Below are 20,819 nucleotides of genomic sequence, written 5' to 3' on the forward strand. Positions count from 1 at the left end.
TACTCATATTGTTGAAGGAACAGAAAATCAGACATGAGAAACAAACTTAAATAATCTTCACAAGTATAATAAGATACTTAAAATACTCTTATTTTATTTGTATTATATTCTTTTTCATGTATTCATGTATTTTTATTATCTTAATCATATATAAGATGTGCAATGATTGACTAGGCCCTTCCAAATACTGAGAAGTTTCTTGAATACTTGAGCACATAGTATTTGGAGTATTAGACATGTTGTTTATTTTATGAAACTTATAACTTAAATGAAAGACAAAACATACTTACACAGAAATACTAAAGTTTATGAAGCAATACACAGACAAGTATAAGACCAATATATAAGGTCTTATTACTATGAACATATGAACTATCTATTTCAAATTGAAAGTAGTTTTATCCATAGAAATTGTATTTGGTGATCTACAGTTAGAATTCATTCCATATAACACATAATTCAGTCCAAGTTTCTGCTCTGTGAAAGTCATTCTTATTTTAAAAGACTACGAATGATTACTGATTTCCACTACCTTCAGTAGAGTTTTAAATTTTGCTTCTTTCCATCATCAGGCAGAAATTAAATTTTAACTATTCCTGGTCAACTAAATAAAACTTACCCCAAACTCTCAACGCAGCAACCTAAAATTCCTTAATAAAACCAGATAAAAAGAAAAATATCTTTTCTTGTGACTTTCTTGAGTCATGACTGATTTATGTCTCTCTTCTCAATACCCTAACAGCATCTCCTTGTTCTCAGGATGCTGAGCCCTTAACCACGGTGTTGCCCAAGACTCAGGTGTTGAGCCTCTGCGATTTGAGCTTCTTCCAAAAGAATCATTTCCCTTGAGGCTTCGATTAATACCTATAGTTAAATCCTTTTTTCCCCTGAAGCTTTGCTTGGATTTGGCAGTAAGTAAGTAATACAAAGTAGAGGTACCCTGTTCTATATAAATACTGCAAAGAAATTTTAGGCTAGGATATATGGGCTAAATCAGATTTTCTGACTTAGTATTATAGCTGGATCTACATTAATTAATGTCATCCAGAAGGAGTAGCAAAGACTCGACAGGAGCAGCTCCCATCTAGAACTACTTGGGGACAGAGAAGAAATGAAAGAGGGGTATCAGTAGAATGTTAATAAGCGAGGAAGACAGAACTTAGGTCAAACAGCTAAGAGTGAAAAGTAAGAAACAGAAGACAGTTCTGAGTTGGGTGTGTATGGATGTGAGGTTGGGGTTGGGAGTCAGAGTTCCAAAACAAATCGGAAACTAGTGAGAAAATTGCTGTGGCAATGCTTGGAGGAAAATAGCTGAGCCCATACTTCAGGGAGATATGAAATAAAATCAGACCTGAGTCCAAGAGAGAAAAAACACTACTGATCTAGGAAACATAAACAGTTCAGCCTGGGAATAGTGATAGAAAGAAAGGAAAGGAGAGTGAAGACTAGTCCAGAAGATCTGCACTGGGAATCTTTAAGAAGGCGCATTCTAAGTATGTATCTGGTGAGAAGTAACAAGTATGAACATTTAGTGGGCCTGTCTCTCTTACATCAGGATGAGAAAAAGTCCTATTTTGCAGTCTCAGGTCAAGCCATTTTTCTTTAAACCCTCTTCTAATATCTGGTGAAGCTGGGGGTGGCATGGGGTGAGGGTGGGGGTTTTCTTCCACTTTAGATCCAGTGTGACAAACCACACAGAAACCTGCATTTTCTTATCTAAAGCAGGAAGAAATTGGATGTGTGCATTCTAAATTCATAAACTCCAAAAAATCAAAATAGCCCTAAGTCATCTGCTTAATGACAGCCTTGGTTGTTCAACACAGATTTCAGCATCTAAATGAAGAGAGCGAGGATGAAATTACACTCAGAAATTAATTATAACTAACTAGCAGCAAACAGTAATAGCAAAAAATAAGACCTCAATTAGGGTTTAAGTTTTTAATGCTTTACCCTTGCTTTAAATAGATACCTCATTTACCAAAACCTTTTTTTAATGGATGAATCTGATATAAGTTTTGTTTAGTATAAGCAAATTGCTAAAATTAAATCAATTGTTCTGGGCCTCAGTATCAGTATCTAGAGACCTAGCGTCATTTTAAGGATGATCTATTCTTACTTTTAAGTTGTAAATGGCTGGTGTTATATGAGAAAAACTGACATTACATGAAAAGACATTTATGACAGTTGGTGGCTCAAATTAAATAAAACTGACGAAATGGTTCTGATAAATACCTAAAAATTAAAATACACCAGGAAAAAAGGAGTAAGAGATTAAGAAGTACAAATTGGTACTTACAAAACAGTCATGGGCATGTAAAGTATAGCATAAGGAATATAGTCAATAACATTGTAATAACTATATATAGTGTCAGATGGGTACTAGATTTATTTATTTATGTAACTTTGAACGTTACATAAATAAATAATTGCTATGTTGTACACCTGAAACTAATATAATGTTGTATGTCGACTGTAATTGAAAAATAAAATAAAATAAAAAACACCAGGAATAAAAGTAAATATTCACAAAGAACTCAAAAAAATTAAGCATAATGTGTATGATATATTTTAAATTTTAAAATAAAAGAGATGGTCCACAAAACTGTTAGTTTATGTACTTAAAAAGGAAAGAAAAAAAAATGTAGTCCTGATAAATGGCATTTTCACTACAGTTCCCATCGATCAATCATATAATCCATCAAGCAGACAGACAGAAACCACCCAATCATTATTCAGTTGGTTATAGATGTGAAATGTTTTCTGTTTCTTTATACCAGCACAAAACAATAAGTGACAGGGGGTGGGATATAGGTAATTTATCAAAAACTTTTGATTAAACACAATTTCCTTTTAAAAACATACTATTGGCATGTTTTATACATATACTATTACCACTAAACAGTAACATGACAAGGAATTTTTCCCGTTCCACTCTAGCACAACAGCAAATATTATTAGCATTAATGGAAAAATACAATAAAATATTTAATATATCATATATATAAATAGACAAGTAAGAGCAATATACCAAACTAACTTCCTACACATTTTGAGAGTAAACCAACACAACATTTTAAGTTGACTATCATATATCACTACAAATATAATACTAGAAAGGGTACATCAACAACTGCTTGGAGATAAAAGAATTTTAGCCTAAGTTTCTCTTGGCATTATGAACTTAAAGCCATACCCAAATTTTGCAGCAATGTCATATACTTGTTTTTCATGTTGAAGAACTTTCTCACGGTCCCCCTCAAACAATAATGTAGCGACACTTAGCTGATTTGGATCAAATCCTTTAAACTACAAAGAAAAAATTATTATTATAGATAAGTCTTATTCTACAAATAATAAATCAAAATCCATTTTGATCTTTTTCCTTCTGATTTGGGCTCAAACACATCAACTCTTTAAAGTCTGACCTTTGGAACTTTAGATGTCAAAGAATGCTTAATGCACCTATTCAGGTCATTATAGTATAGTAAAACTATGAAAAAACATTTCGGTTCAAAGTATGCCATAGTGCCAATTGTAATTATATATTGGTATGTAAACACAACAAATAACTTGTAAAAATTATAAATGTAATAATCAAAACTACCAAAATGATGGAATATAATAAAGTAGCAAGATGTAAGGTGGGAGAGAATAAAAACCAACCACATTCTTATATACTATAATAACTTCTTATTAAATAATATTTTCAAAGGAGACCTTATGCATACAAATTAAAAAACAAGATATCTAAGAATAAATTGGAAAGAAAATGTAATTTCATTATGAAAACATGTCTAAAAAAAGATGAGAAAGATACATGTTTCTAAATGTATAAACTAAGTATTATAAACCTTGCCCAAATTGATAAACTAGTTTTATTTCAATTCTAATAAAAATCTAGATGGACTTTCTAAAACAGAGAAGAGTTTCTAAAGTTTTTCTAGAATAATAAACAGGCAGGTGATAGTGATAACGAGATAAAGCACAAGAAACAAGGGGGAAGAACTAGACCTACAGAAATTAAATCCATTTACATTTTTAAGAACAAAAGACAGAGTCTATTTCTTGGATAAGTATGTAAGATGTCTTAGACATGGCAAATCAAAGAGAAGCAGGGATTAGTTAGTTGATAGCGCTATCACAACTGGTTAGCAGTTGGAGGAAGGGGAGATAAAGATTAATTTAGAACTTTATCTCACATTATAAAATTGAAAAAATTCAAATAGTTAATAAAGACGAAAAATTTTTAATTCCCATTTAGCAAAAAAAGTAATAGAGAGAAAAATTATCCTAATCATAGTTCTGGTGGAAGGAAGGTTTTCTAAGCTCAGAAGTAATTAAATAATCACAGGTAAAGATAAAAATTTGAAACTTGGGCACCAAAAAAAAAAAAATCTTTTATTTAGTTACCTGACTGGAAAAATTATTTACAACATTATGACAAAGGTATCTAAAAATTCCATTACTCATAGGGCACACACCAAAGCACCAAGAAAAAAAACATGAAGCTGCCACTCCTGGAAAAATAACCATATTCGGCTAATTCATACAAAAATATATTTAAGAAATACAGGGAAATGGTCAGCCTAATTGGAATTTCAAGAAACATCAACTAAAATAAAGTACTATTTCCCTTTCCCCCCTGGATTCAGTAAATTTAAAACATAACAAAACAAAAATCTCACAAGCAACAGCAAGAATGCAACAAAAAAAATGGCACATATGTATTGCTAGCAGTAATATAAGCTGGTATAAACATAGGAAAGGAATTCAGCAATCAATAGTTAAACAAAGAATATACTTGTATTTCACTTCTAGATATCTACTATAAAGGAAAAAATTCAAACTATAGTGTTATATGCATGAAACTGTTTAATACTGTGTTATTTTTAAGAACTTCAAACCTGAAAAAAATTAAAATTTCTGAAATTGAAAGCATTAATTTACTTGATAAAATATTTGTTTCAATATGAAAAATAATAGTTATGAAATGTACATGGCAATTTGGAAAAACATAACAGGTTCATGTGAAGGGGAGAAAGAAGGAAACAAAATCAATTAAAATTCTAAGCATTTAAAATTTTAGCATTTTATAAAAATTCTTACCTTTGTAATATAAAACTTTTTTAATCCATCCAAAAATGATGTGAAAATAGAGGAAACCTGAGGTTTAAGTGCATGACCTAAGAAGAAAAAAAAATTAGCATTTTAAATAACAAATTTTGTTTTTTTCAGAACAAGAGGCTAATTTAACTTATATCCTAAAAGGTGAACAATTTTCACAACTTTAATTTTTTAAATCTCTCTGCTATGTGTATTACATATTAATGTTAATATCTACATCTTTTACCTTTATCTTCTTTCAAAAGTCACAACTTTTTGTTTACAAAACCCCTTCTTCGTTTTTTTTTAAAACTCAAATTACCGTATGTAATTAATACTACACAGTTTAGGTTATCTTTCAATGGTATAGTTTATAGTCAGTAAAATCACTTCATTAATTTTTATTTCATTAAGACCACCTGATGGTGACTGGTTTTACTTTTATTTTTTTTTAATTATGCAGAAACCATTCAGAACTATATCCAAATATGGAGTCAATACCATGTTTAAGGTTGTTTCTTAATTAATTCTTAATTCATCCAGAATTCTTGGTATAAAACTGCTTCCTTCATCACACCCAGAGAGTTAAAATTGCCAAAATAACATAAATGGTGTCTCAGAGTCTGTTAAATTAACATCTTTGCCTGAGGATTGAGCTTAATCGAGTGAAAGTTTTTTACTGTTTTCTCATTGTTTTCAGAGTAGCAACTTCTTAACTCCCATGACTGTTACATTTAAAAATCATGCATCTGGCCTTGGTGCTATGAGACCGATTTAGAAAAATGTGGCATACTATTTATGTAGAGTTTTTATAAAGAATTTTAAAGCCTCTAGAGTACATCGAAAATTATCACTAAATAAAAAGCTTATTATTTTTTTTTTTTAAAGGCTTTGGGATTTTGTTTGTTTATTTTCAAAATGTGAGTCTCTTCTTTAAAATAGTATAAATAGCAAACTAGGTTTTTGAAAAGCAAACAAAAAAAGATTTCTGTGGAAAAAAACTATTACTTTCAGTCTTTTTCCCATTGATCTTTTTTTTTTTTAAAGTGAGGCTGAATTTGTAATATTTATTACATTTTTATTGAATAGGAAAATGTTACATAAAAGACCAGCAACTAACGTGAAATCTACATGAAGTAACAAGAGTTAGATATCAATGCTATAACTGGACAAAGCACAAAACAAAACAAAAATGAAGGGCAGAATAGATAAGAGGTCAACCTAGCAATCTTTGGGGGCTACTGGCCCCAAAGATTGCTAGGTTGACCTCTTATCTGTTTGGGTTTTTTTTTCCCTCTAGCATAACCAGTGCTTTAGATACCATTTCTAGCACATATAGAGTTAAAAATAACATATTATCAAAATATTCACTTCCTGTCACAAATGAATTCATCCTATTTTAACAATTGGAAATAAATATATAAACATAAATGTATGAGTATATATGTTGTGTTCTTGCAAGCAACCGAAATTATGTTCCTCATAAACATCTTCTGATCCACATAATCTTTACACAAGGGGTGAGGACTTCAAATGTTACTACTCCGATGTGGAATAATCCTTAAAGGTTTATTCATCTAACACATTGAAATTTATATGCACTAGTTTCCACACTAGTAGGAGGAAGTCACATATATCCTTGATACTGAGTTGATGTGATAGCTCTGAAGCCTAATTATTATAACAGTGCTACTAACTTTTAAGTGGGTCAAGCATTAGTATTAACTCAGCATATTATTTTTTTCACTTATTCTTAAATGTTGCCTATCAAATTAATTACATTCTAAATATATTCCAGCTATTGTGTTTTACCTTTTATGGTAAATGAAGGAGCCAGTTTCCAAATTTACTAGCTAGACAGTTTGATTAGTGAATTGTGTTGTTATAGTGTTAATTAAATAATTTTAAAGGATTTAATAAATATCTACATTTCAAAGAAGTGATCTGAGACAGTAGAAAAAGTCTTGGGCGTTGGAGTCGGACAGATTTGGGTTCAAACCCAGCTTTACCACATGTGACTTATGGACTTTGCTAAAATATTTAGCCTTGAGTCTTTGAAACAGGGATACCACCTTGAAGAACAGTTGTCAGGAGATATTTGATAAACTGTGCTACTGATAATGTGCTTAATATTAGCACTACGCTATGTGCTATGCAAGATTCGTCCAACCTCTTTTGCTAATTTGATGACTAAGTCAATCACCATGTAAGTGCCTATTATGTGACAAGTGAAAGAGATATAAAAATGAATGAGAATTATCCTCCAAATTTGACAAACTTTAGTTTACAGGGGAAATATGTAGATCATTTCAATATACTCAATGATATATATCATTTCAATATGCTGAAAACATTTCATTTCAATATAATGTTTACGGTTCTATCAGAGGAATGATATTAAAAATATTAACTAAGAATAAAACTTGTGCTTTGTTAAGAACCAATACGACCAACCGGCCATATAGCTAGGTCAAAGTTCTGGACACCCCTTACTGTGCTAAACGTTACTCTTTAGTTGCTTGTTCACAGAGCCATGACGAGAAATATAGATGGAAAGGCTTCCATAGGCACTGAAAAACCAGTAAGATTATTGACAGCCAAGGAGCATGATCAGATGTGTATTTCCAATGGATGACTTTGGTGGTCAAGTAAGGGCAAAAGGAGAAGAGACACAGTCAAAGAGAATAGAACCTACCTTAAAGCATATTCCTAAGTATAGTAATGATAATGTGAAACAGGGATGACCGATAGCCAGAAAGAACTTTCCTTTAAACCTTCACTTTAAATTGTTATAGATCTCAATTATAAATAAAATCTCGCCAAATCATAGTTAATTTTACAAAGGTGTCTATGTCTAACATATTTTACTACAATAGCAGCATATAAATGGATAATGGTCATCAATCAGGTATATAGTTCTCCTAAGACCTAGATCTCTGCAGGCCAAAACACACAGGAGTCTTGATCTTCATTTGATTTAACTATTTCATTATTTATAGGACACACTTATCTTAGACTTTTATCAGTAGTACAGTAGTTTGAAAGTAATTTACTTAAATAAAAGCCTGTGACTTAGAAGACTCTAATTTAAAACCAATTTTGATATGTTATATACCTGACTTCCTTAGTTTTCATTTAACTTATAATAACCATTCTGACTTAAACTGAAATCTAAGCTACTCTTAGAACAAACAAAAGTCTGCCTATCATAGCCTTTAGTATTTATAATTGAGCAAACATTCCCATAATTTCATTACTGTTTTGAGGGTACTTAAATTCTATAAACTTAAATCTCAACTAAATCTCAGCATATAGAAAATATAGAAAAGCAATAAAACTAGACTTGGAAAGATGATAAATTGTGCCAGAAAGTTCAATACTTTAAGTAAAATAGGGAGAAAAAGAAACACAGCTAAACGCTATGCATTCTCCACCTGAATATTCCAAGGGCACCTTAAATACAACCCGTTGTGATGATGTCTTTTCCACAAAATCATCATCTCTTCTAGACTATTATTCTCCAAATCCAATCAGTCAAATCAGGAATCTGAGAGTTGCCTTTAATTAACCTCTACATTCAGTTGACAAACGTCCTTTACTCTCTATCTCCATTGCCGCTGCCTTGCATCAAGGCCCCCCAAATTTGTCTCTTGAACTGTTTCAACTTCTCCTCCATGCTTTTACCATTCTAATCCACCCTGCATAATCCTAGCAGAATGAGCTTTCTAAAATGTAAAGTTGATTTGTTATTCCCTCTACAAAGAAATTCCTCTGCTGACCAGATAAAATCCAAATCTATCCTGCAAAGCCCTAGTCTACCATCCAGCTTTGTCTCTCTTAACAACTCTCACCCTGTCTCCTATTTGGGCCACATAGAATTAAAATATGACACTGAAGTTTTACAACTTATTTTTTGCTGATAAGCAAACAAATTTGGTAGCAAAGGAGAAGAGAAGAGACCATCTCAGGCAAATTTCTATTCATCTTTTAAGACTTAGCTCAAGCATCACTGACTCTCCACCCCAACCTCAAGCAAAATCAAGCAGGATCAACTAACCTGCAGTTGCCCAATGGGGCAGCCAGTGTGGCCTTCTTTCACAGCACCTCCAACACTGTGCACTCATTCATTTATATAACTGTCCTCATTAGACGAAGAGCTTCCTTAAGGGCAGGAACTATGAAATTCATCTTTCTAGCTCTGCCCTTAGTGCTCTTCCTGGCACATAACTGGTGTTTCATAAATTTTTGTAGCTTAATGAGCAGATTTTAAAATGACCACTTCTTACTTACCAAACTGAAACTGCTGGTTGTCCATGAGGCGAATAGATGCAGGAGCACATCTCTGTTTTAAGAAGAACAAAAATGTGATGCAAATTTAATATGGTAAAAAAGCTAGACAGGTACATTTTCTGTATTTGAGATCAAGAGCTTAGTTCCTAAGAATATGTACAGAAAGTTAACTTTTTATGTAATTTTATGAAGACAAATAAAACATCAGTGGCTTCCATTAAATATTTGGAGAGGAGAAATCTACATACATAAAACATACATACATATGTAGCCAGATCTTTAATTTATCTGCAACAAAATCTGCTTAATGCCTAGCAAAGACCTATGGAAATATCTTTAAAACTACTAGGTCTTAAAGTGAATTATTTTAGAACAAAGTAGAAATTTTAAAGACTAAAATCAATGCCTACAGCATTATGTCATTTATAAACTATAATGTGTCATCAGGTTCTTATATTCTTTTAAACTAAGGATGATGACAGTAGAATTTTTATGAACCAAAGCACTTTAAAAAACTATCTGTGATGTCTTCATTGATAAGTCTAGGAATTGTTCCTTCCTTTTGTCCCTTCTCATAATCTATTAAAACAAAACAAAATAAAACAAAAACACTATCAGACAGTGTCCAGAATTCCAAGATCTTTCAAGGTTATTTGTATGAAAACAGCAACAAAACTGTGAAGCATAAGATTATGTATCTAAAACATCTAAAACTGTACCAGTGTTATATTTATTTAGGTACATGATAAAAGCTGCAAAAAAAGAAAAACAAGAAAAGCAGATATTCTATTAATTTTGTAATGTTAAAATACTACAACACAAATACTAGCGAGATTTAAGTTAGCTACAATTTTTCCATAGAATTAAAATGAGCTGCACCCTAAATGGGATTTTAATTTTCTATATAAATTTTTAACATGGTTAAATTGCTACCAAGAGGCTGCTTTCAGACCACAAAATTTTAACTAGTGTCATAAACTTTTAAAACATTTATCTTCAGAGTAATATCATTTATCAGTAAAACTTGTACTAACACAATGTTGAGATTATGAGAATCACTCAAAAGCATCAAACTTAATACACATCTTAACTGTGTTTTAACATTTTTGATATTATTTGCTTTTAATTGAACATAAAAATGTTTAAAACAACGAAACATATACATTTTCTTTCACCCAACAAAATAACTATTCAGATTATTATTCTGAATATTATACAACTTATTTACTCACCTCTGATACTAAAGGTGAGATAATTCAATCTATATTTTAAAAAGTCACCGACGAATTTAAAGAAAGTATCACATAATTTTATATAAACAGCATAACAATAACCTATTGCCTTTATTTTACAGTATCCGATGTTTGTAAGCTGCTTTCATATGTCTTTATTAATATAAGAAACAGCCCTGTCAGGGTAGCAGAACTAGTATTATCCCCATTTTACAGGTGAGGACACAAGAACCAAAGAGGTTAAAAGACTTGTCAGAGGCCAGATGATTGTTAGATGAGCAATATTTCAAATATATCACACGGTGTCTAAAAAAAACCACTTAAAACACATAGAAATATGTCCAGAGAGACAGAAAGAGACAGAGGCAGAGAATGTGCTAAAATCATATTTGAAACAAAAAAATACATGAAAACAATCTTACTTACTATTTCCTATTCTTATTAAAAGAATATATTTATAAAATATCTCCAATCTGAGCAATGTCAAATCTTGGTATAAACATAGTTGGGTTAATGCTTCTAAAAATGTTATCGGTTTTGAAAACACTAAAGGAAAATCAATTTTCCTAAAATGTTTTTATTAAAATTGGGACACCACTTCTAATAAAATATATGAAGCCTGATTAGATTGTATTTCTTTTCTTCATAAAATAAGTACAACATCATATAATATACATATTTATATGGTTTGGTTTAAGCATATCAGTAAACCATGAGAAAGAATTTAGAGCCATTCTGTCATTAGGGGGAAAAAAAACATTTTAAATTCTTACCAACAACTTGTAAATTCTATCTCCTACTGCCACCCAGATTCTACTTCACCTATATCTATAGCAGGTTTTTTTTTTTTAGTGGGGAAAAAAAAAAAACAGAATAGGCACACATACAACAGAAAATGGAAAAAAAAGTATATTATATTTAGTAAATTTCTAGCTGAATTCCATCTCTGAAACAATTAAAATACAATATACAGACCTTGATAAAATCTTGGTTTGAAAACATTACCCACAAAATACACTTGGGGACAACTAGAATAAACTGATTATAGAATGAGTATTAGATGACATTAAGAAATTACTGTTGATTTTCTTAGACATGATAACGGTATTGTGGTTATAGAGAACACCACCTTTATTTTTAGAAGTACTTAGAGGTCAAGTGTGATAATGTTTTCAACTTAATTTCAAATAGTCCAGAAAACACATACACAAGCATATTAAATGGAGCAAAAGGTTAATTGTTGAATATGCAAGATGGACATACAGGTGATCACCATACTATTCTTTCAAAGATTCTGTATGCTTAAAATCTACAAATGAAAGAGTTGGAAAAATAAGTAAGAAAACTTCAGGGCACTTGCTACATATAGCAACCAATATTCGATTACATTGAACATGATTTTAACTTGACAGCTGAGTCACAAAAACTAGTTAGTCATCCACTGTTCCTATTTATACTAAGGCAGAGTAGATGGTTACAGAACTATACTATCAAAAAAGAATAAGACACTAAAGAAAGTTTTTGCATTTAGATAATAAATATTAAATTAGTTTTCAACACTTTTCAAAAATTATCAAAATCAAATCAATAGCTTTATTAAATCTCACATTTTTTTAGAGCCACATTTTTTTAAAAGTCAGTAAAATGAAGTTTTTCAATTACTGTCAAAAGTAAATTCTCAGAGGTAAAGCACTCAAAAGATAGCAATACTCTGGAAATGGATAATTTGTAAATCATTGTGCATCATTCTAAAAATATAAAGCAAAAAAGTTTCTTAGAATTTTAAATTAAAAGTTGTCACAATGGAGCTAATTAAATAGAAGTTCCTATAATCAAAAGACCAAAATAATGTTACTGTAATTTAAAAAACATTCTGAGTTACTATACATACAGCTAATCAAGATTATGTTTCAATTGCTATAAAACTAACTTGGTAGATTTAAAAAAAAACTCAAAGTATTTCCTTTAAAGGTTAGAGATATCGAAAATTCTGAGAATCTGAACTCTAAATTCAGTCCTATGCTATTCAACTAGGCTACACTAAGAGTATCACAGATTAGGAAAGGGGAAAAGGGTCCTTGATTTAAAGTGACCCCTGGTGGTAGGTGATCAGAACTAACCTGAGAGAGAATATTTTTACCAAGTTTAATGGTGGGTTAATGATAGATTCAGGGAATTCAAGGAATTCAAACAAAAATTGCATACTTGAACTGAAGTTAATGAAATAATTGATTTCCTTCCTACTATAATAAATGTGCCCTTACTAGAATCTCTAGTATCACCTGAATTGTACCTAAAATGTACTTTATACTTAGTCTGAAAAGATATGAGAAACTCTTTATAAATAAAGAAATATCACTATCTGAGCAAAGAAGAAATAAACCACACTGGCCTCAAAGCATGTGTATAAGACTAAGTCAAACTGCTGGCAATTTCTTCCCTGTAATAAAGCTACAACCAGGAATTTACTTGAACATAAAACCTAAAAAAAAAAACCAATCTCTCTAATTAGTCTTATTTACCTAGTAAAATTCTCTGAACTAAGTTAAAAAGCAACAGATTTCTCAATTTAACTATTTTCTCCAAAAAACAGTCCCTATGAAAATCACATGAAAAAATTTCTGTAAAATTTGTTTTCATAGAGCCAAGTCATCTCTTTCTGGTCACAGAGAAAATTGGAACTTACACTTCAGATAAGATACATTATTCAAGAAGACATCCCTTAGTTTACTAGTTACTGGCAAATGAAATTCAATATTAACATATTTTAACTGTCTGCAGAATTTCTACTGTTCTAACTTCATAAGAATAAACTATAACATATAAATACTGAATGGTAGTACTACTTCTCTGGTATCTTGGTTAAGGAATGAATCTTTGAATTGAAAAGGTTTGTTTCTCCAAGTAGATTACACTTTCTGTGGAAATTCTAGAACAGCCCAAATTTCTGAGCCATAAACTATTCTGTAGATAGTCTACTAATCTCATACTGTACCAGAAGCCAGTGCTTCAAAGCCAAACCATTGTGTACAGCTACACAAAAATTTAAACACAGAAAATTTGTCTTAATAGGCAACATCCTTAGTAATCATTAGAAGACAGGAACCGTATCTATTTAACTTATATAATATCCAATGCACTGTTAGAGATAAAGTTAAGACCATAATATCTCATATAAAAGACACAAAATAAAAAAGTTCAAAAAAAGATGTGAGAGAATTTTGTTAAATGCAAATTTCTAGATATAAAACTTAAAATGTAGACAGAATTAGTCCTTCTTCTAATAAACCAGTATTGATAGCACAGATCAAATCATATAATATTTAAGGCTATTGATATAACTGGTTAGTCTTACTGGAAATGACATACTGGCTTACAGCCAGGAGTCTACATTGTAAACAACAAGAACTATTTTTAACAAGAGAAATATCTCTTGGTTGTAAAGAATAAAATAATACGTATTATAGAGTAGATATTTCCCTCCACTTATATTAAGGGAAGAGCCAAAAGTTAAAGCCAAATAGTCTCCTAATCATAAATTTACGTTTTCAGTTTAGTAAAGGTGTAATGACTTGCACTGAGTAGCTCCTGGTCAAGAGCATGTCTTATAACTATCCTCAAGTTTAATACATTTTGCCGTATTACAGAGTAAAGAATTCAATTAACCAAACATTTGGCTAGGTTATTCTCTCTATTTCAGAAAGGGGAAAAGATATGATTACAAAAATGATTTAAAATAACAATTCCATTTTCTCTATGTAACAAATTATTTTTAAGAATTGCCACTGAATAGAAAGAAGTTTTAAATATTGTATAGTGTAAATGCAAAACCTAATTACTTTCAATTTATTTGAACCCCTCCAGAATAAATCCAGGTGAAAACAGAACAATTCAGAATTGAGATATGACATACTGAGATGTCAGACATGAACTATGTATTTCTTCCCAAATCGTGGTCTATATTCACTAGAAAAAAAAAACACCCTATCAGTTTAAAATTGTTTGTTTAAAATAAAAGTGATGATATGTAGAAAGGGCCACACTTTGTTAAAAGGTAGTGAGAGAAAGTTGAAATTTAATCTATAATTCTAAAAACCTAGTTCTGATATTGAGAAATACAGTTTTCAGAGGGATGTATACTAATTTGTGCCATACATACAGTCAATGTTTCTTCTTAATGGAACAAATGTTCCTCTTTCTAATACCATAAGTCATAACTCCTAAGTGTTTATTGGGGGGAGAAAAAAACTCAAACTTCAAAAATTACTTTTGAGCTTGTTTCAACACTCGGTTTTCCTTTCAAGTCATTTTAAAAACAGTAAAAGAAATTATAAAATATTACATCTGACACCAATATTCTGATTAAAAAACATAATTTTCTCCCTCTTGAGAGGCTACAGTAGAAAATCTACTTTCTGAGACAGTCTTAAAAGTCACTTACCCATCTACTGAGTAAAGCTGGAAATTATACTGGACTGGCATTTATGAGATAGAATCACATTAATCTTCCACTAAATCTTCCTTTCTAGTTCCTCACAAAGTAGTGAAGTACTGAAAGAGGACAATGCCTCACATGGACAAAGATCAGATGAAGAGAGACCTTAGTAGAATCCTTCTGCTGTCAGTATAAGGTCGCTCAATTTATTTCCTTCAGTAAGAACAGCGATGAAAATAAAACAGAGCCCATTTTGCTATTCGTGATCATGTATGCTCCTTTCCAAAAGATACTCATCCAAAATACAGTTTCTCATTTCAAAAGCAACTGGAGTCTGAAAATACTGCAAAAATGGAAGTGCTATGAAATGACAGTGAGGAATTACAAGCAGCCAACTCATTATTCAATCAGGAATTTGGCACAATCATAAAACATGTACCGTTGTCTATTTTAATGGATCTTAATTCCTCTGCTATCGGCTGAAAATCCAAATCGTAAATTGAACAATGACTAGTGCCAAAACCTAAAATTTTCTCAATTTTTCTGCCTGAGGATACTGTTACAGAGTAGGGCAGTACATACAGTACCATTCTTGACATATGAGATTTGTACATTGTATAAACTAATATGTGAATATCCCTAAACCTTGCTAGCATTTACCCATTTCCAGGGAAGGCAAACATCATGCCTCTCTACACGTGCATTATAATAGGAGTAAAATATGTAGGTTCCCCAAACAGTGAGATATCTCAATTGTTTCATTCATAAGAGCAATATTTGAGAATAAAATATTATCTAGGCTCTTAAATCAGTTTCAAAAAAGGCAAGCTTTCTAGTCACCTGGTATTTATCTCTAAAAATTGTCAATTATTAAGTACAAAGAACCTAATTATTAAAACTATAGATTAGAAAGTTTTGGGGTTTTTTTATATGCTTTTTAACCACAGGGTGGCACTTTCTATCAATCATCACCTTTATTTATTCCAAAGTAATTCAATATAGGTTTATGTAGTGACTTTAGATTATGGTCATTGTGTGTGAATACCCAAAGAATTTTTAAAAACAAAAAAAGGGCAATTTTTACTGACTTATTCAAGGATGAAAGAAAATTTCACCCCTTGCTTTTCATTAGCACAAGTAATTCTCTATTACCTTCTATCAAGGGCATATTAAATTGTGACAAAAAAAAAAAACTACATCAGATTGTACCAACTATTATGTTTAAATCCAATATTTTCAGTCAAAATTATAAATTTAAGATTTTAATACATTTGTACATTATTTCTCATTAATAAAACCTAAAATATATTTACATGTATTTAGAATGTGGAAGAGCAGATAGGACATTCAGGAAAGCAAAAGATATGTTTATCTCTACTCCAAAGATCATATAACAACACTTTTTGAACCCATTTCCCATTTAGAAAAAAATGCAGCTCGCTGCCAGCGTTAATTTAACATCACACTTAGGAATGCTATGTTTTCTAGAATTTGACATTTTCAGTGATCAAGAATTACTATATTTTGTAAATGGAAATACCACTACTAAAAACTGAATGCTATAAATAGAATAATGTCATTTGTTTCCAAAGATTATTGATATACTAAAGCTGCTAAAATAATAAGAAGAATGAGATATTTCGTGGCAAGTTTTGGGAGTAAGGTTAGGACTGTAATCCGCAAGTTATCTCAGGGAGAACGCTGCAGCCGCAAGCACTACAGGTGAGTATTCTTGGGGCAAATGGGAAATGGGTTAGCGAGTTGACTACATCTGTTTTCCACTGAGTGGAGATTCTGTGCAGGAGCATAGTCGATCATCGTAAACTGAATGTGACCTCATTAAGACCTTCTGTTGAAAATACATACAAATCAGATCAGTTTTATAAATTTTATAATTACTCTTTTAAATCTAATTTGGCATTTATGTTTATTTTGCTATAAAAAATGGAAGCAATAATGGTCAGTTGAAAAATGTCATTCAAACTTGGACGAGTGATAATATGAATGATATCTTTAATAATAAAGCTTTGGGGGTGGGGAATAGTCAAGCTTAATAAAGACAAAAAGAAAATAAAAATAAAAGTTCTTAATACAAAAAAATAAATCACAAAACAAAGTCAAAAAACTGGATAAAAAAATCACTCGTTAAGGAAGATTTGAAATTAACAAGAACATGTAATCTCTTCGTCGAAAATGTTTGGTTTGGTTTTGATTTTTAATCGGTAAATCTATGGTTATTTTCTTAAACAAACAAAGAAAAAAATCCTAGCTTCCCATTTTTCTTAGTATTAACTTAATACCATAATCCTCTGCAAGTAGTTCTTTTACTTCTTAATATCTGAGGTATCTTAAATTTGAAGTTACTTTCCTTGGCCTTTACGTGATGAAAAGTTTTACCAACAAGTATCAAAACTACTTGAACTGCTCAGTGCTCAGATATTCACTCCTAAAACTTATCCCTAATCCCTCTTTTACTCAATCATTCTGTTTTTAAATATTGCTGCCATCTCATTATTTTAGCAAACATAGCATAATACTATATATTTAGCTCCCTAACCACAACACAATATTCTAGGGAAATAGAAGTTCTAGGGAATTAGAAGCTCTTATGTAAGGATGTCAACTGTTAACATTCATATCTACTTTAACTCCATCAAAGTAACCTGCCACAAGTTCAAGAGTGTTCATTCCAAGACTACACTTCTTTTTAAACTCTCCCCGTACCCAAGAGTAAGACAATCAAATTTAAGAAGCCTATGGCTAAGTTTTGATGAGAAGCAATCTAACTGATAAGTAGCTAAAACTACTTAAAATCTGTAAGAATTATCCTTGTGAACTATTAGATTAGGTGATCATATAGCTGGACTTCCTAAAAGTCAGAAAGAATAAGTGTCTCAGAACAAAACTGAGCGTATGAAATAAAGAGAACCGGAAATGTAAGTATGTGGGTAAATATAACATTTTTTTTGCCTATTTAAAAATTTTTTAAAACATTAATAGTGGTACTCTTGAGATGGTGGGAAGATACAACTCTTCACCAATTCCATTTCAGTACTTGCAAAGTCCACAATGAATATGGAGTACTTGACAGATATAATTCCTTTGTCTTATCAAATCCTCCCTCCACACTGCTCTGGGTCACATCAGAAAGCTCCCTTGCCTTCAAGATTCTAGTCCAGTATAGCCGATGGAAGTATTAAAGAACTCCAGGAGTTCAGAGAAAGCAAGAAGAGGATGAAGTATATTCCCTTAACTGTCTTCCTGCTGGTAAATGTTGAAATAGGAATCTTTCACAAACTGCTGTAGTTCAAACGATGAACCAAAGGCTTAAAGAAATGAAAAAATTGCCACACAGAACTAAGCACAGAAATAAAATTATTTGGAATTATCTAGTCTTTTAAAAACCCTTGATAATATATTTTTTTAAGTAGGGAGGGGAAAATGGGAGTTCTCTATTATATTATGCTATTCTATATTATACTACTTAATTTAAGCTATAGCTTAGGTAATATTATAGAACACAGTTAGGCCTACTAGCAGCACATTCTAAAATCTGATAAAGTTTGATTCCTATACATAATGTCTAAATTTGGGGGCCACTGATATTCAGCCATTTAATTTCAGTAAATGTCTTAGGAAAAATTAAAGATTATTTTAATTAATCACAAAATATCCTACCCCAAAATAACTTAAGAAAACAATATTCAATAAAAGGCAGTTATTGGAAGTCATCAACCCAAGTATATATCTTACCTTGGCTTAAAATTGTACAGCACTCTTTAAACCAAGATATAGGCGTATAATTACTGAAAGAAATAGCAACTGCACTTAAAGAGATGATTTTACATTACCTTTTCATATAGGACTGGGTAAAAACCACAAATATAGCATAACTAAATATTAAGATTACATGTGACATAGCAAAATCAATTATACAGAATTTAAAAAATGTAAATATATATGAATGGGTTCTTTTCTTTTTACCTGTTTTGCAATTTCTCTTAAACAGGCTACTCCTTGTTCAAAATTAGGGAAAGCTACTGAGCCATACTTTTGGTATTCAGGGACTGGTCTGATTTTTATTGTAGCTTCTGTTATCACACCAAGAGTTCCTGAAAAAGAAGGGGGATAATCCAATATATCACAGGCCATTTTCTAAGTCACATTTAAATCTACTTTTCTATTTATTCAATTTGTTGTAGTATTCATATTTAAGTCTATTTAATCTATTCTGTGTGAGAACAATGACTACTCAAGTTTTTCTAAAAAAACTACTAAGAAAATTTTATAATTCCTAAAAAAAAGTTTTTAGAATATATTTTTCTTAGTTATGTATATATCTATTAAAACATTTTTAAGGTAAACTTTCTCCAAGAAGGTTACTTTTAAATAGTCTTAAATGTATTACAACTTATTAAAAGAAAAATAAATATTTGAAAAACAACAGGTTTTTACATCCCATATGCATTTAGACAAAAGAATCTTTTGATATGTGTGCCTATTTTTACTGTAAGAACAATTTTTTGGGGCAAAAAGAACCTAACCTCCCATGAGAACTTAAGAAGATAGAATGATTAGAGGTAGTATTTACACTTTGCCTTTTTTTCTCTAAGAATTCATACAAATATATGACAAATGCAATGCTGAGATGGCCTTGTAAGAAACAAGTAAACAGGTATTTCAAACACAAAAGTTATCACAAATATATAGCACAAGAGGACTACCAATGAAACAAAGATTTTTTCTTTATTACATTGAGTAGTGGGGGACAAATTGGAGAGGGAAAAAAACAAGTTAAATATAACTATGTGATCTAAATATCTATGCTAAAATTTTAAAGAGACATGGTTAAAAATTGTATTTACGAGCCAACCTTTTCAAATCAGTGGTTTCTGATGTACAAACGGTAGAAATTATTATTAGTAGTAAAAACTTTCTGAGAATCATTAAAAAAACAGAGGGCAATCTTTGAAATTTTAGAACTTAATTACAAAACTAGAAAAAAAAAGTATCACATAAAATCTAAGCTTTCAATAAATTTATAATATACCTAAAATATAATGTCAATATATAATAACCAGATTAAAAACTATGGAGTCCATAAAAAGTAAATTATATCAGATCGCAATACATTCATCATATATACAAATGATTTCCTACTAAGAAATCAAATATGACCCTATTACGACTTGTAAAATCACAAAAACTCTATAAGTTTGGCCCAATTAATATCTGAATAAAAAACAGATATAACTTATACATTTTTAAAGATAACAAAAGCAACTAGACTTTCTTTTTTTTTTAGCATCTTTGTTGAGATATAATTCACGGACCATAAAATTTATTCATTTAAAGTATTAAACTCAGTAGATTTTAGTGTGTTCACAGATATATGCAACTATCACTACAATTTAAGTTTAGAACTTTTCATCATACACAAAAAGAAATCCTGTATCCACAGAACAGTCGTTCCCCACCCAGCCCCCCCACCTCAGCCCTAAACAACCACCAATCTATTTTCTGTCTCTATAAATCTGCCTTTTCTGGACACTGCATATAAATAGAATCTCAAAATATATGGTCTTTTCTGACTGGCTTCTTTCACTTAGAAAATGTTCCCAAGGTTTGTTCATGTTATAGCCTGTATTAAGTACTTCATTCTTCTTTAATTGCTACAATATTATTCTATCATATGGTATAACTCATTTTTGTTTATCCATTCATCAGTTGATGGACATTTGGGGTTCTACTTTTTCTTT

The 20,819-nt window shown here is 30.9% G+C and overlaps 1 protein-coding gene across 1 annotated transcript in view; it reads right to left on the reverse strand.

Moving 5' to 3' along the window:
• The window catches only part of AGPS (alkylglycerone phosphate synthase), a 117,934-nt gene that overhangs the window by 31,810 nt on the left and 65,305 nt on the right, over nucleotides 1-20,819 (reverse strand). The window contains exons 11-14 of the mRNA XM_011356888.2: nucleotides 19,045-19,172; nucleotides 9,394-9,445; nucleotides 5,107-5,183; nucleotides 3,194-3,306 (exon numbers count right to left, since the gene is read on the reverse strand). Coding sequence (XP_011355190.1) covers nucleotides 3,194-3,306; nucleotides 5,107-5,183; nucleotides 9,394-9,445; nucleotides 19,045-19,172 — 370 coding nt within the window. The remainder of the gene's footprint in view (nucleotides 1-3,193; nucleotides 3,307-5,106; nucleotides 5,184-9,393; nucleotides 9,446-19,044; nucleotides 19,173-20,819) is intronic.

The sequence above is a fragment of the Pteropus vampyrus genome, unplaced genomic scaffold (assembly GCF_000151845.1).
Source record: "Pteropus vampyrus isolate Shadow unplaced genomic scaffold, Pvam_2.0 Scaffold2, whole genome shotgun sequence".
Lineage (NCBI taxonomy): Eukaryota > Metazoa > Chordata > Mammalia > Chiroptera > Pteropodidae > Pteropus > Pteropus vampyrus.